Source organism: Mus musculus, chromosome 13 (assembly GCF_000001635.26).
Source record: "Mus musculus strain C57BL/6J chromosome 13, GRCm38.p6 C57BL/6J".
In the NCBI taxonomy this organism is placed as follows: Eukaryota; Metazoa; Chordata; class Mammalia; order Rodentia; family Muridae; genus Mus; species Mus musculus.
In genome coordinates, this window is record NC_000079.6 from 36,113,653 (window position 1) to 36,130,708 (window position 17,056).

The following is a 17,056-nucleotide window of genomic DNA, read 5'->3' on the forward strand; positions in this document are numbered from 1 at the left end:
AGGAAAACTATGTTTTAAGAAGAAATATCCAATGTTAAGGTCCGGAATGATCACTGTGGTTGCTGTTTCTCATCAGATCAAAGTTATTATTGTTACAGTACAGGTCTTCCCACAATGACAAATGAAATATTGTCTATTAAACAACCTTAATAAATATTCTGCAAAACGAATGAGGTATAAACTCTAGATGGCCACTTGTATCTCTTCCTGTATCTAGGTCAGCTTTTCCTCCTGCTGACTGATTATACTTATTGAAGTCTACAATTTCAAATGTTAAACATAAGAAAGTCCAGTACAGAGCATGCTGGGGGGCTCACCCAGGGCTACATGGACATGGTAGTTCAGGCTGCTCCAGGGCTGGCGTGCAGACTGTGACTACTTGCTTCTACAGGATGCCCTGGGCTCACTTGGGGGACATTCCCAAAGTGAGAGAAAAAACATCTCTCCAGATTAGCTCTTTCTTTACTGTTTCAGTTGTTAATGGCAGGGTTTCCATGTCTCCCCTTTCCTGGGTCTTAGGTTTCACCTTACCTACACTCTGGCCTCCCTTCGCTTTTTCCCCCCTTAATTTGGTACCTATGGTGGTTTGAATGAGATTGGCCTCCATAGGCTCATCTATTTGTTGAATAGTCATCAGGGAGTAGAAGTTTTTGAAAGAATTAGAAGGATCAGGAAGAGTGGCTTTGTTGGAGGATGTGTGTCTTGGGGTTTTAAGAGTCAGGCCCAGTCTCAGTCAGTCTCTCTCTCTCTCTCTCTCTCTCTCTCTCTCTCTCTCTCTCTCCCACCTGGAGACCTGGATGTAGAACTCCCAGCTCCTTCTCCAGCACCATGTCTGCATGCATGCTGCCACGCTCCTTGCCATGCTGAAAATGAACTAAACCTCTGAAACTGAAAGCCAGCCCCAATTAAATGCCTTCTTTTATAAGACTCGCCTTGGTTGTGGTGTCTCTTCACAGAAATAGAACAGTGACTAAGACAGCAACAAATCATCAGAGTTGTAATACTCTCCTTTACCTATTTACCAAAAGTCTGTTCTCTATGTCCTCTAGTTTATCCTCTGCACCATTATAAGCAACTCCCTCTGACATCTTTACTTCTAGCTTGAGATTCTTTTATCTTGCTGCCCAAAGGACCTTACCTAATCCTCAGAACTCCAAGAATGAAATCTGGGTTCCACAGCAGAGACTATATACCCTGGTATATGTGGCCCTTTCCACCTTCTTGTTGCAGACTTAGTTTCTCTAGTGCTTAGTTTCGATTCATGAAAAATAGTCCATCACAAAGAAGTGCTCAATGGGTACTTAGTGAATGACTGTGTTGGATTGACAATGGAGGGACAGGGCTATATTTGAATTCTATAGGGTATTTGTAAAGGCAGTCTTATTTTATATGACGCTAGTTTTATTTCATGGGACATAATGCTGGCAGGGTTCACAGGGTTTCGATACATGGTATCTGGAAAAGGAGAGCACCTGATTCCTGTGGAAATTACATCTGTGTGAGGCACAGACTACTCTCTGCGTGCGTGTCAGCACACAGCTGCTTGTGTTGAAGCTCAGTCTCAATTTTCTGTGAGGCACAGCCTACCTTTCTGTATTGGCTCTTAAGTCACTTCCAGATGGAAGTTTAGGACGAAAAGGCCCCTAAGAGGCTGTGTAGTCCAGTGAATTAGTTTCATCACCAAGAAAACTAAGTCCTTGAGGCCCAGTAACTCTAAAGCTGCATATTCTGTTAGGGTTGCTATCAGTGTTTTACAGAACTTGTTTCCAGTTGGGCCCCCCAGTGTGAACCTCTGCTTAGTCTCTGTTTATTCAGTCCATTTTTATTCTTGAGACAGACATCTTCTAGACTGCAAGGAACACTCCAAGCATTTACTTCCATGTTTCCTGTCTTCCATCAATAGTAAGTAATAACAGGTATTTGTGGAAACTCCTACCAGGAGGTTTAGTGTTTATGCCCCCTCTCCTCCAAAGCCAATGTCATCACATAAAATCAAAACCTATGTTCGGCTGGGTATGAGCTCACTTGTCCAACCCATGTGCTATTCTCAGTTGACACGACAACTATTATTTTCTCAGCAGGTTTCTGAAATATGAATTACTGCTGGGAAAGTTGGTGCATCTGTTCACAGACTAAAGTAGTGCATAGCCGGACGGGTAGCTCAATCCCTAGAGAAGGGTGCACCTAGAACCAGGTCTGTTTCAGGAGTTAACTGCCAAGACACCCAGCCCATGCCTGGGCAGCTGTGAAGGACAGCTTGTTAAGTACTTGAAAGACTTGGGAAATAAATGAAAATAAGCAAACTGTCTGGAGAAAATGAGCTGGTTTCATCAGATTCTTATTCTTAGATTCAATCTCAAAGGATTCAGGTAATTAATCAATAAGACACCAAATATCAGAAAAACCCTAAAACTCTACAGAAATGTTGGGTCAGAAGTTTCAAAGAAGCAGAAACTGTGAAGGTGGAGGTTCTGAGGTAGAGTTTTGTGTGTGTGTGTGTGTGTGTGTTGTTTTGGTTTTTTTGAGACTGGGTTTCTCTGTGTAGTTCATGGTGGCCTCGATTTCAGCGCTCTGGCTGCCTGTGCCTTCCCAGTGCTGGGGTTAAAGGTGTGCACCACTACCATGTGGCAAGGAAGTATAAGGGACTCATACAAGTAGGGGAATAGGCCAAGCAAGGAAAGAAATGGGGCAGAGTTAAAAATGTAAGTTTTAGTGCATTTAAGTGAGGTGCACGCATAGTAACTCATTAACATACATTTTATAACTTAAAATAAATTTAAGTTTTAAATGTTTTTGAAGAATTGATGCTCCTGTCCTCTTGTTATAGGTCCTAGACTCTAGGATCTAGCAGTAAGATTTCAGTTTGGCGAGGCTGGATAAACTAAGAATTCAGTTTTTAAAGGCTTAGCAACTCATTTTACCTTTAACATGAATATGTAGCCCCTCTCCACCATCCTTTAGTAAGAACGTATCTGATACTTGGAACCAACGTCACGAATTAAAACACTAGTGAAATGAAAGGGGGCCCTAGAGCAAGCCTTCAGTTTTGTGTCCACGTGGTCTAGACTGCCTGCTTCCACTCTTGTAATCTCAAGGCAAGATATAGGTATGCCCTAAGTTTCCTTGTCCTAGCTTCTCACTGGTAGCTTCGCGTTCATCACTTTGTACCGCAGAAACAGGACACTGTTTAATGGTCCTAAAGCCCCTATGTGGGTGTCAGTTCAGGGAAGGTATCCCAGCATTTGAAGGGCAAGTCCTTGGCTCCTCCCCTCCAGGGCTCTGAGGGTCACACCTGGGGGTGGACAGTTGCACGTGCGCGTCATGGGAGTGGAGCCTGTCACTTTCACAGGTTGTGGCCGCCTGATCCGCGACCCCCGCAGACAGAGCTGGGCACCCGATTCCCGGCCCTCCCCCCGGGTCACCTGTAATTGTAGGCGCTGAAATGCTTGCTCTCTCTCATCATCGCCCGGTACAGATCTAAAACTTGTGCGCGGCTGGAGGCTGCCATGTTGAAAATAAACAAAAACAAACAAACCAAAAAACACCCTAACAACAAAACCAAACAGGTCCTTCTTCGTAGAAGCCCCAAGTTTAACTGAACCCAAATGTCAAACGATGCAAAAAAAAAAAAAAAAAAAAAAAAGCACGCTGGAAGGCAGGAGAAGAGAGGCTCCGCCTGGCTCGCGCGCGGCCTGGCTCGCGTCCTGCGCGAGAGGTGGCGCCGCAGGCAGGGCGGCGGGCAGCTAAGGGGTGGCGCCCGTGTCCTGGAGGCTCCGCGTTCCTCACAGGCTCCTCGGGCGGCAGGAGGCCGAGCCGTCCAGCCCCAGGCTCGCTCCTCGGGAGGACAGTCGCGGGCTCGAACACCAGGGCTCAAAGCCTCCTCCGCCTTTCGAACCGCCCGGGGGCGTGGCCGAGATCCCGGTGTCTCCTGACACCACGCCCCCTACACCTGCCTAGGCCCCGTTGCCTGGGTTACGAGCCGCGCTCCCCAGCCCTGCCCCTGCCCGGCTCGGCTGTCTTTGGCGCTGCCTGACCTGCTGTGCACGAAAACGAGGGTGACTTTGCTTTGGATCCGTCTGGTTGGCAGCCTGAGTTTATCAGTGTCATCGTGACTGGGGGACGCAGCGCCAGTGGTGCGGAGGTAACTAGCTGGCGACTTCCTGGCGCACCGGCTTGTCTTTGGGCGAGCGGCTCAAGGGACCTAGGGCCCTGGCCTCTTCCCGTCAAGATGGCGGCGCCCAGCGCGCCCAGCGTCTCGGTAGCCAGAGGTTAAGCTCAGTGACGGCGGAGTGAGTGTGTGGCCGCTTTGCGGACTTCGAAACGCCCGCGTTTGGTTTCCCCGGCGTACGCTGGGTGAGTGCTGGCCTTGCTGCAGAGTAGAGGTGTCAGGTCGCCGACTGTTATGCACTTTGCATTCGGCTGTGACTTCCATTTCCGGGATCTTCACTAAGGGGCTACACTATTTTTTGTTTGTTTACTATTTTTTCTTTCTTTTCTTTTCTGTTTTTTTTTTTTTTTCTTTCCTGTTTTTGAGACGGGGTCTCGTTTTGTAGTCCAGACTGCCCTTGAGCTCCTGGTCACAGATTTCCCGGTGCTGGGATTAAAAGTGTGGGATGCACTACTGTTTTTGTTAAGAGCACGGTTTTGTAGTGCGTAAACATAAATAAACAAACAAGCACATAAATAAATTAGATGTCATGATTAATAAGGGAACCCTTAGGACTTTAGGGGATTTCCTAGACATCATTTCAGACCCAAGGCAAAAAGAGGGTTTTTCTCAGCTTTTAGCTATCACGGACCAGCTTACTAAAGTACTTAAGTTTTTGGGTTGTTCCTTGATCTTAGGACTGTGCGAAGAGAAGCTTCGAATAATTCTGGTTCTTGTGTTTGGAACTCACTCGTTAGTTTTGGAATATTGTTTTATATTAAGATGGTGCAACAAGCCACTACCTGCAAATTCTCTGTCCCTAAATACAGCAAAGAGTCATTTTAACGATAAGACGGAAGTCAATTTACCATGCCTTATCATTTGTTTTGGTGTATCAAGCTTTCATTCTCTATTCGAAACAATCTGTGTTTTTCTGGATCACATGTTTGCAACTTGTTGTCCTTGAATCTAAGTATACCTACTCGTCTTGATGTAGTGGCAATCAAAGGTATTGACGATACAGTGCTTTTATAAAAACACTCTTAAGCCCCTGTTTGATTTTTGTCTTAGTCAAAATAGATTTTTAAATTTCAAATTTAATTTTTAAATAAATGGAACAGAACTTGCCTTTTGTTCCCTTTCTGTTTGTTTGATCAGGTCACTGACTCAAGTTTAATGGGATCCATTAATATTTTGAGTTTTACTTGCAACTTTCTAAATGGCTGACATCTGTAAAGTAGGTTTTCCCCTTGTTGCAGAGTCAGAACAGAGCTGTGGTCTCTTGAGGTAATAGAATATTGATTGCTATTGATAATAATGCCCCAGGAAAACCTACACATTAAAAGTTACAGGTAGACAAAATTACCAGAATGAGAAGGAAAAACGTTTTAAATTACTTTGATTTGTCATAAAAGAGTGGGGAATATGTTTTAAATGTATTTTACTTTCATCTTGAAAGTGAAATTAGGATAATTACTGTATGCAGTTGATGCCTAATTACAAAGGAGTTAATTACTAATGTGTACAGTAATGTATCGACCTGGCTTATCTTTGTGTGATCAAATGCAGCTCATAGAATATGCAGAGTTAAAATAGTTTGGGCAGTAGCTTTTTCAGTTAAAGAGCAGTTGAGATTAGGAAACTGATAGCTTCTTAGTGTTGGGGAAAATTAGTCAGGCTATGGATTTGGACTTTGTACTAGCAATGAACACAATCGACTAATCTAATGTAGAGTTAAATCACAGTAATTAAACATTTTTCAAGAGGTCCTATAACCATTTCAATAGCCAACTTGTAAGCTATTGAGTAGATGATTATGTTGCTGCCAATGACATTTTCTGTAAAGGCTTCCGGATCACATTGTTGTGAGGATTCTAGCATCTACTTTGTTTGGTTTTGGATTTGCTGCTTGATTCTCATGCCATTTTGTTTTTCCTTTGTTCAAATCAATTGCTGTAACATGGCATTAGTTAATGCTATTCCAAGTCTCTCCCCCTGCCCCCTTTCTTTTCTTTCTTGGCTGTTTTGGTGCTTGCTCTGTAGATCAGGCTGGCCTTGACCTGAGAGGTCCACCTGCTCCTGCCTCCTGGTGGCGTTCCCCTGTCCCTGGATGTTGCCAGGGTAGAGAAACATTGAGCCCTGAGAATTAGGGCCTGTTAAGGTGGAGGTTGTGTTTGGGTTGGCTCTGAAGGTTCAGATTCAAGCTGGGCCCTGAGACTTTGGATGCACGGGCGTGGAAGGGCCTCCTTTGAAGAGGAAGCGTTCCTTTCATCTTGGGCAGAGTGGAAGGGAGACTTTCCTGAGGCTAGAGAGAAAATAACTGTAGCTTAAAGACTACGGTGGGGAGTGGATTCTTTCCAGAGCTGGGGGTAAGGCCATGCATCGAGAAGACACTAAGTGATCTGAACCCTCATGTGATCTCAGTCAATGATGCCACAAGCTGAGAGGGCACAGCTTGTCCCCTAAGGAAAGGCAAGCTGAGAGAGTAGATGATTTAGCCAGGATCAGACAGTTGAAAATGGGCTGTCGTGGCTGTTAGCTGAGGATGTATTCTGTCTAGCTTGCTGTCATACTTCATACATACGGTCTTCTGTGCCAGCTCCAGGAATTTGACCTTGAAATGATTCCTCCTCTCCCCTTCTTGCTCTCTCTGTCTCTCTTGTGTTCTTTCTGTCTTTGTAGGTCTCTCTCTGTCTCTCTCTCTTTTGTTTTTCCGAGACAGTGTTTCTCTGTGTAGCCTGGCTGACCTGGAACTCACTCTGAAAATCAACCAGGCTGGCCTTGAACTCAGGGACCTACTTGCCTCTGCCTTCCAAGTGCTGGGGTTAGATCTGCATTATTCTCTGCCTGTCTCTCTGTCTCTCTCTCTCCTCTCTCTCTCAGTTGTTTGCATTTACTGTTTGTGTGCTGTGGTGTACATCTGGAGGTTAGAGGAGAACTTGAGAAAGTTGGTTCTCTCTTTCTACCATGAAGGGCCCAAGCTTGATCCTAGGTTGTCAGGCTTGGCAGCAGCTTCTTCTTCTTTTTTTTTTTTTTTTTTTTTTTTTTTTTTTTTTTATAATGGTAAATTTTAGTCACATTGGAATTTTAGTTTGGTTACATCTGCACATACTTGTAAAACTAACTCCTCTGTAAAGTAAATTCTATAAGTACTAACTGAAACTCTGAAGTGTTTTTGCACTTTTTCTTTCTTTTTTTTATGGTATTAGTTACACTTCAAGAGAAAAGGTTTGGTGTGTCTGTGTGTGTGTCTGTGTGAGGGAGAGGAGAAGGGGGAGGGGGAGGGAGGGGGAGAGAGGGAATTTCTATAGAGCATCTGTGGGGAAGGGGGAAGAGAGAGGGGGAGGGGGAGGAGGAGTGGGAGAGGGAGAGAGGGAGAGAGGGAATTTCTTTTTTCTTTCTTTTTTTTTTTTTTTTTTTTTGGTTTTTCCAGACAGGGTTTCTCTGTGTAACCCTGGCTGTCCTGGAACTCACTCTGTAGACCAGGCTGGCCTCGAACTCAGAAATCCACCTGCCTCTGCCTCCCAAGTGCTGGGATCAAAGGTGTGCGCCACCAAGCCGGGCGAGAGGGAATTTCTATAGAGCATCTTTTCAAACAGGCTTAAGGAAATCTTTACTCTTTAGTGGTTAGGTTCTTCAGCTTGTGGGCAACAATGATGAAATTTCCAGCCAGTTGTCCAGAATTTTTATTTCTTTTTGTTTGTTTGTTTGTTTGTATTTTGAGACAGGGTTTCTCTGTGTAGCCCCGGCTGTCCTTGAACTCAGAAATCCGCCTGCCTCTGCCTCCCAAGTGCTGGGACTAAAGGCGTGTGCCACCATGCCTGGCTTGAATTTTTATTTCTTTAAACCAAATATTTTCTCCTTTTGGAAAGAAACCATGTTTTCTTTCCCAAAGTTACCATTAACATGAGGATTCTTTGACAGGCCAATATTCTGTTACCAAGTATCATCATGTTTTTATTACTACATGTGAAGGGTAGCTATTATTATTATATTTTTCTTGTATATGAGAATGGTGCTCTAGTCAAGTTAGCATAATAAAGTATAATAGCTGTTAACTTATCTGGCTTATTTTCTCTTACTTATCTGGCTTATTTTCTCTTATTTGAGCTTTGCTAGTCAGTTTACTAGTATCCCATTTTAGTAATTTTTGTAAAGATGAATTTGAACTTGTGATTGACTCTTTAGAATGAGGACTAAGAGCGTTCACTTCCTGTTTATGCCTGTAAGTCGGTTGTTTACTGAAAACACTCGAGCGTTGTATGCTGACTTTGTTAATGTTTGTTAATGTCAGTGGAGAAATCCTACCTCAGAGTCTTAGTGTACTTGACACTTAGTGCTCTGCATTATTTCTACTTCTGTGGATCAAAACCTGGGTGTTCAAGGCAAGCCCTCTCCCACTGAACTATTCCTTTAGCCTGTAGGTCTGAGATATCACAATAACTGATTTCTCAGTAGGATAGTACGTGTTTGCAATTATGCTGGAGACTCTGATTAGCCTGAGTCCATGCATAGAGTTCATGCATGCTGTCTGTGCCATCGCAGTGAATACTTCTATGTGATTTAATATTTCATAACTTACTAGCCAAAACATTTATTTGCTGAGCATAATAGCAGCAATTTAGCTTGGTAAACTTGTTATGTGTGTGCACTTGTTAGCTTGAATTAACTAATAATGTTTAAGAGTAATAAGAGCCTTTGGTGAAATGGATTACAGTAATATTGGCAGACAGTACTATGGAGTTAGGTTTAGTTAATGAGGATAACTTTATTGGGAACATTATCTTCATAGTAATTCTTGGAGGAACGTAAGTTAAGAAGTAGCGCTATTGGAGAAAGCTTAGCATGTAGCACACTCTTTTTGAAGTTTTTGAGGCAAAGATTCCATGTGCCAGCATTCTGTCACTTAAACAGTATACATGAAATAATCTAATGATAAAGAGGAGAGGTTTATTTTGCCTCATGACTGCTTTAAGTCTATGGAGGCATATCATATAGCATGAGTGCCTTAGTGTTACTATTGCTGTGATGAAACACCATGACCAAAGCACCTTGGAGAGGAAAGGGTTTATTCTTAGCCTTTGCTTCTATATCCCTGTTCATCATTGAAGGAAACCAGGACAGGAAGTCAAATGGCAGGAACCCAGAGGCAGGAGCAGAGGCGGTGGAGGCGTGTTACTTACTGGCTTGCTCCTCCTGGCTTGTACAGCCTGCTTTTTCATATATACCTGGGCAACCTGCCAGAGGGTTGGCATCACACTTCTAGAGCTTGCCTGGGGGGCTATCCAGCCTGACCTTTGATGCCCTTCTGCTATGAACCGCTGAGAAGAGTTCTCAAGTGCTCAGTTGTAGTGTTTTCTCATTATCTTTTTCTGTGTCATTGAGAGATATGTTTGGAAATAAAATGTTTGTTGCAGGGTCAGTCTGTGGTATGATATGTATAATTTTCATTACACTGTAGACTGTGATTTCTATGATCCTGTGTCTCTCTGGTACACGGCAGCACTTCAGGATGTAGTCTGAACTCTCAGCAGTGACTGCAATCCCTGGCCAGTTCTCTAGCCTGTTCCATCCATTACTATTTTCATATGTGCTTTTCTATTTCTTTTGCACGTCTTTCCTTTCTGGCCCATACCTAAGCTGGGGCTAGGCCAGCTACCTTGAATTCTCTTCCTTCTAATCATAGTGAAGAAGTTACTATGTGAATGTACCTTCTTTAATTGAAGCAGATCTCCCACTTTGATGTGCCTCAGAATTGTGAAGTGCCTTTTCAACTGAGAGTGTCAGGCCTCGTCACAGACAGCAGAGTCAAGCAGATTCACATCTTTTTAGTAGTTTTGTTGATTCCTGTGACATGAGAGTTCAGAGTCCAATAGAAGTCCAGATGGTTTGAGTGACATTGCTAAAGACCTGGTTTTGTTCTTTTTCCTAAGAAGTCTTCTCTGAGTCTACTCAGTCCTCAGGGTTCAGTCTGTCTTGGTTTTTACCACTAATACTTGTTGGGTGCTTGTTTCTAGAACCTGAGAGGAGGAGCAGAGCTTCTAGAGAAGGACTGCCAGTCCATTCTTGTCATTCATTGTCCCCATCCATGCTCATCTGTCTTTGAGGCAATACGATGTCAGGAACAGGGTTATAATTATTTAGTTTGAATCACCTGCCTGACTTTTAGAGCCAGATGGGCACAGATGTTCTTAGTGGGTAAGCATGAAAGTTGGGATATGAGTATGTTGGTGTTGGCTACACACACAGAAATGCAGGTAGTGAAGACGAGGAGGGAGGCGTTGTTTATTGTAGAGAGCCACAAAATTCACTAGAGTAGTCTTGCCAGAGTTGCATGCTTCTGTAGGTAGTTATTCAATTAATATTGATCTGGATATTAGGCTGAAGATCTGAGGATAGGTACTGTCTCTGATTATCATCTTTCCCCCAATACTTTATATTTAGCTTTGCACATAGTGTTTGATTAATGAACATCAGTGGTTGAATGAACTAATTCATCTGAATTCTTTAAGTTGGCTCACCTGTGAAAATTAGCAGATGAGTCCAACAAACTGTTAGTTGACTGTGAATTTGACAGAGTTTAATTGCTTCCTCCTGACCATTGCCTGGCTCCTAAAAATGAATGGTTTTAGGCAGTCATGGTTTTTCAACTCCCCACCCCATCAAGTCACCTACTTCCTCCAGTTTGCCCTCATCTCTCTTTTTTTAAATTAATTAATTAGTTATTTATTTTTTAGTTAGATATTTTCTTTATTTACATTTCAAATGTTATCCCCTTTCCTAGTTTCCTCTCAGAAAATCCCCTTCCCCCTTTCCCCTTCCCCTGCTCCCCAACCCACTCACTCCCACCTCCTGGCCCTGGCCTTCCCCTATACTGGGGCATAGAACCTTCACAAGACCAAGGACTTCTCCTCCCATTGATGGCCGACTAAGACTCCCAAGTGCCCCAAACAGCACCACCAGCTGTGGGCCAGCTGTCCCAAGCTATAAGCCTATGGGGGAACATTTTACTCTCAAACCATAACAGTGTTATACATAAATTTGTTATAAGTAAACAAACGTGAGTGTTCTTGCTTCAGCTTTTTAAAGTTTTGATTTAGAATTTGTTGCTACATATTTTGAGGTAGTCTTTGCTACTTAGGAAGTTTTAGGATATTTTCATGTATTTGTTTTGTAGAAATCTGTTATGTATAAATGTGGACTAAGATTCTTTTCCCTTAAGAATGTATACAAAAGCCTCTCTAGAACAATCACTCATCTCTCACAGTCTTCACTTGATTGAGGATCACTTAGATTAAATGTCATGTGTTGCGTGACTGTTACTGGGTTGTAATTTAAGTCACACCTCATGGTTTCATTATGTCTTCTAACACTCGATTCTCTCCCTTGGCTTTATGACTTAAAATTATATGTCTGTATAATGATAGGTAATTAGTGTCACAAAGACTTGCTGAAGAATCCTGATATTTACTGCTAATAAGCCGGAAGCTTTGCTGTGCTGAATATCTGTGCCTTGGACGCTAGGAGTTTATTAAAGGGGTGGGCATGCAGATGACTTTGCGAGGTACAGAGGTGACTTTAAGGGGTACACGGAATTTTATGGGTAACTGAAAGTTTTATTGATTTTTGAAATAATACATTGGCCATAAGACTAGCTGCAAAGGTATTTGAGGATCAAATGGTTGGGCAAACAGTTATTGCATACAAATCCTTACATTCTAATAGTGTCTTGGGATAGATAGTTCTTGTTACCAAGCATATGGCCTTAAGGATCCTGACCTTCAAAAACTTTCCAGCTTTATTAATTTTGTTTTTTGGCAGGGTTGGACACAAGCAACTCTATTTTGAACCTATCTAGTCTTATACTAGTTAAGTGTTGATTTCTTACATAAGTGTTAATCCCAGGACAGAAGGCCATGTCTATTTTGCTCATCACTGTAATCATAACATAGATGTTCAGTAAACATTTGGTGAATGAGTGAAGAAAAGAATCCTCAAGTCTTTAGATTCTGTGTCTTTTGTCTGTGTCTTTTGTAGTAACATGTGCTGTTTCTCAGTGTCATAGAGTTTGTTCACTGGCCTCTGTTATAGCCCTGCTTTTCCAGAGGTCATTTCCTAGCAACCACATGGTGGCTCAAAACCATCTGTAATGGGATCTGCCACCCTCTTCTGGTGTGTCTGAAGAAAGCTACATAGTGTATTCATATAAAAATAAATAAATCTTTAAAAAATAATCATGTTGGACTCTGGCATGTACCTCAGTTGTCTTAGAGACACAAACATGTCCATACAGTTTGATCCTGGAATTATTCTTAACAGTTAGACTCTTCATCTGCAAGCCTTTGTCTCTGAAGGCACTGTGAAACCAGCTCTCCATTCTCATAAGAGAGAGCCATAATTTATTTTGTTTGCAGAGACAGAAGAATTTTAAGAATTCAGAATTGATATCTAAATTGCCTTATCATGTCTTTATTTCTCCAGAGAGTGGCTTCGTCCTCACCATCGCCATGGGCTACCTAGAGGCTTGAAAGGTTTTATCCAAAGCCTTGCAAAGTACAGTTATTCGATGGCCTGCAGTATTTCCAATTGCTGTGGTTTTGTTCATCGAGCGGCAGGTGTTGGGGCTCAGTAAAAGGGATTCTTTGCTTCAGGGCTGACCCTCTGTGCATGGTCAGCCGGTTGAACTCAGGTATTGGGGTGCTGGTCTACTTCCATCATTTCATGTAATACAGGAGCTGTGGCTGTGCAGTTATGGCCAATCACAGTCTTATTGTTGGGGATTCCTTGAGATAGATTGTGAATTGTTACAGAAACATCACAGAGTAACCAAGCGTTTGTGGTAGCACTGAGCAGCCTGACATAGAAGTTTCAGGGTTTTTCCCTTGCAGCTTTGCAGCCTGGGCTTGGGAAGGGGCCTATTGCTGTCTTTCCTGGGCTGACTCAGGGTGTCCAGTTCAGGGTGCCCCCTCCAAAGCAAAATGATTACATGTCAGTGTAATATGGCCTGAAGCTTCAGGTAGAAATTTTCCTGATGGTCACTGACAACTTTTAGGGGTCTTTCTTTGCAAGGGTTACCAGACATTGATAAATCTGACAGAGACTGTCTCTCATACCAGGTAAATAAAGCAGATATTTTTACCCAAATTTTGGCAAAAATAAAACCAGAAACCTATCCTGAAGCTTAGAGACTTTAAATAGTAGCAAGTTCAGGTGATACTGATATCTGAACTGAAGATGTTGATCCCCCAAATGCTTGCATTTTCTATATACTAATTTACATTTACTGCTTTTTTTTTTTTTTTTTTTTTTAATATTTCTACCCTGGGTGAGCATTCCTTTCCGTCTCCTTTGTTGTCTGAGGGTTGTCTGTTCTGCATTCTCTTTGGTTCTGTGTTTCAAAAGTTAGAGTTGGTGTGCATGTCTGTCAGAGTGACTACAGTGAGTGATTATCCCTGCACACAGCACATGTGGTGAGCCTTTCTTCAGTAGTGGACGAGAAGGAACTGTGGTTTTCTAGTTTGGTGGGGGTCCCTCCTAGCCTTTTTTTTCCCTATTTGGTATCATGTTCTCCTCCTTCCCCAACCTCCCTTCCACCCCCCACGCCATGTTTAGCTCCTGCAACATTTGGAAAATTGATGGGAGTTTTAAAAGATTCCTGGCTTGGCAGTGGTGGCTCTTGGGAGGCAGAGGCAGGTTGATCTCTGTGTGTTTAAGGCCAGCCTCGTCCACAGAGGGAGTAGAGGCCATCTGGGGCTCCACAGAAAAACCCTGGCTCAAAACCAAACCAAAACAACACAACACAAACAAAAAAGATCCCTGGTCTTTCCAGCTCAGTCATTTGGCATAGTGGTTTCCAGTCGGTGTGGGAGCAAGGGAGAATCGAACTACTTTTATCAGTTCTTTAGTACAGCAAGAAGGGCTTGTGTGAATTCTTGTGTGCCCCAGAGCTACCTGTTAACAGTTTCTAACACAGGAATGTCATCCCATTTTTCAAACACGAAGCTACCATAGTGATGTGATTCATTAGTGTTCCATGTAGTCGAGTTTCATGCTGTTTGTTGAAATTATATGTCTGGTCTTAAGAGCGGTGGATCTGTTTCAGAGTTAAAACGTACTTTTACCCTAGACTAGAATAGCCTGGGAGCCCCATGGTTTCTTCCTAATCAAGGAAGAGCAGCTCTGCCTCTTAAGCCTCATAGTTCCCAGCTGGCCTGATAGTTCCTTGGCTTCAGGGCTTCTTCTTAGCCCCTCACTAACGTGGCAGAAGCACGTTCTCTCAGTCTGTACTAATTTCAGGGATCAGGCCATCTTTGGCTCGCATCCTTGGTAATATAGGCAATCAGTAAACTGTCTTGCATCGAATGCAGCTTCAATTTTGTTCATGTGCTGGACAACATTAGGATACATGTAGAAGTAAGTTAGTAACTGTACTTTGCATTGGATTCAGTAGTTATTTTCATCGCCTTCCACAAATATTTGCCAATTAGTCCGTAATTTAGTAGTCAGTTCATGATTTAGTTCTATTTTTTGTGTTTTGATGTCTTTCATTTAGCAGAATTCTTGTATTTAGGTAATGTGAAGTGTGTGTGATTCTGCCTGGGTAGTTCAGCTGTTTCTGCTTCTCTATGGTCCTGGTTGAAAACTTACCAGCTCAGCTCCCTATGTACTAAGGAGACTACTTTTGGCTTATTAAGCACCAGTTGCTAGGGAGCTGTTTGTGGCGCCATATTTGATGTTCCTGACAATAAACGGTAGATAGAGCCAGGATTTGAAGTCAAACATGGATTGAGCTGACTTCTTAGCAGTCTCCATGTTGAGCATTTCTCTTACTGTGTCCTGATATTTCACCAGACTGTGCTCCGCACTCTCTACTAGGACTTAAGGTCTGTTGGTCTTCCCATATGTGCATTTCACTGAATCCTCCTCTTAGCTTCCCTTCTCTCTATACCAAGCTTAGATTCTGTGTTACTTGTCTTGATGCTGTGACAGAATGCCTGATTAAAAACACCATTATGAAGGATGGGTTTATTGTGGCTAATGTTTTAGGGAAACAGTCCATCAACATGATCACCTTGCTTCAGTAAGGAAGCAGAGAGCAAGGAATGCTTTTGCTTGACTAGCTTTCTCCTTTCTTCCACTCTGGGACCGCAGCTGGTGGGATGCTACCAGTCACATTAGAGGTAGGCCTTTCTATTTTAGTTAACCTAATCTAGGTAGTACTTCACAGACATGTCCAGTGATTTGTTTTTATGGTGGTTTTAAATGTCATCAAGTTGACAATCAAGAGCAATCATTGTGTGGCCACTGATTTTAAATAGCTTCCTAACAGTCCTTAGACCAATGCAGCTCTCAGTTCTAGTTATTAGCGTCCTCTGCTTTGTTCCCATGCATTTGCTGGCAGGCTTGATTGCCATGTACGGACGATAACTTGTGGGTGTATCTGTATGTCTGTCTTCCTGGATCCTTACCATAATATTTCTGTTTGTCATTTGTCAATATTGTGATTCTTATGTTGAGCACACACCCCTGAGATGCTTGTCAAATACAACTAACCACTCCAGTGTCTGTTTAAAATTTCACTTAGTGGGTAGGGTATAATACTGTCCTTATTGAAACTTGGATCTTACCCATGCCTTCTCCCAAGGACCATTTCCCATGCCCCTAGCCATGGGAACTTGTGGTGGCATATCTTTATTTTGTATTGTTCTGTTTGGAGCTTTCCTTCTCTGCTTATTTGGACTGCTTACCACTGAGAGCCCTGCCAAGATTAGGGGAGGAGAGTAAAGGGATTCAGTGGCTCTGTGTTAGCTGGGTGAATTAGTCCTCTAGGAGTTTAACAGACATTTTCCTGGGCTTTTCCAAAACCCAAAGAAAGCCGAACTTGGTCCTTTCAACTCCATCTTCCTTGAATGAACTAATTCCTCTTTGATCTGTTGTGTCCTCCTTCTTTGCTTCTGGCCCATCATCTGAGGTACTTGCACGGAAGGCCTGTTCTTGGTGTCCTTTCACTTGTCAGTGTGCTGCCTTGGGAAAACTGTTGCTCAGGCCAGGCAGTATGCCATGCTTCCTGCAGCCCATGAGCCAGATGGTGCCCCACTGCACACAGCCACAGGGATGTCTTCAACAAGTCATGTGTACATGCTATTGGCTTGTTTCTGCTTTCTGTGCCACCTGGGTGCACATTCATGCTTTATCTCACTGCATGGAACACACACTGGCTCCTGACTAGGACTGGTAAGCAGACACATTTCTTACTCTTCCATGCAAGAGGGGAAGCAGGGGCTCCTCAAGCTTCCTTGAAGGAATCCTTATTTTTAGATACGTATTTATGTTGAAGAAGTCATTTATGATCATGTTGCTTTTTTATATACTTGCTTCTTCTACATAAACTCTAATAATAATTTTGTAAAAGCGTTTGTTAATGCGTTGCTTTTAACAGCTGCATACATCATTTGGGAAACTAGCTCTTCTTCTGTCAGTCTGTGACCGTTCTCTTCTAACTGCTGCTCAAATGTGGCAGCACTTGCAGAGTTTTGGACAGAGTTTTTCTATATAAATTTGCATCTCGTTACATGGTTTCTTTGCTACCCAGTGATCTGTACCTCCACTGACTGTCTCTGACTAAGACTGACAGTGCTATTACAGCTCCTCATGTATGAACAAGCAGAAAGTAAACCTATGGTATTCTCACTCTTTTTCTTCATTTTTCCCCCCCAGTAGGTTGGCAGTTTACATAGAGGGAATGTTATACAGGAGTTGAAGCCCACATTTAGTGAAATTAAAGCATCTGTATCTCCATTAGTAGCTTAACGTACTCTTCTGTCTAGTTTTGCAAGAGGAAATTAAATCTAGACATTCTAGAGGGAAACAATCTGAAAGATGTCTTCTGAAAGATGTCTTCCAGTGTCT

General features: G+C 42.8%; 2 protein-coding genes across 12 annotated transcripts in view; one reads left to right on the forward strand and one right to left on the reverse strand.

Moving 5' to 3' along the window:
- Lyrm4 (LYR motif containing 4) overlaps positions 1 to 3,705 on the reverse strand; it is a 138,561-nt gene extending 134,856 nt beyond the window's left edge. Inside the window, exon 1 of the mRNA NM_201358.2 lies at positions 3,423 to 3,705. Coding sequence (NP_958746.1) covers positions 3,423 to 3,508 — 86 coding nt within the window. The 5' untranslated portion in view covers positions 3,509 to 3,705. The remainder of the gene's footprint in view (positions 1 to 3,422) is intronic.
- Positions 3,706 to 3,775: 70 nt separating this feature from the next.
- Positions 3,776 to 17,056, forward strand: part of Fars2 (phenylalanine-tRNA synthetase 2 (mitochondrial)) — a 420,168-nt gene continuing 406,887 nt past the window's right edge. For 2 of the 11 annotated variants that reach the window (XR_003950479.1, XM_006516770.4), the window contains exon 1: positions 3,988 to 4,353. The gene's annotated coding sequence lies outside the window, so the exon portion shown is untranslated. Of the gene's footprint in view, positions 4,354 to 7,638; positions 16,382 to 17,056 lie in introns of those variants that run through there. The other 9 variants (NM_024274.3, NM_001039189.2, XM_030247405.1 and 6 more) reach the window with 6 other exon arrangements.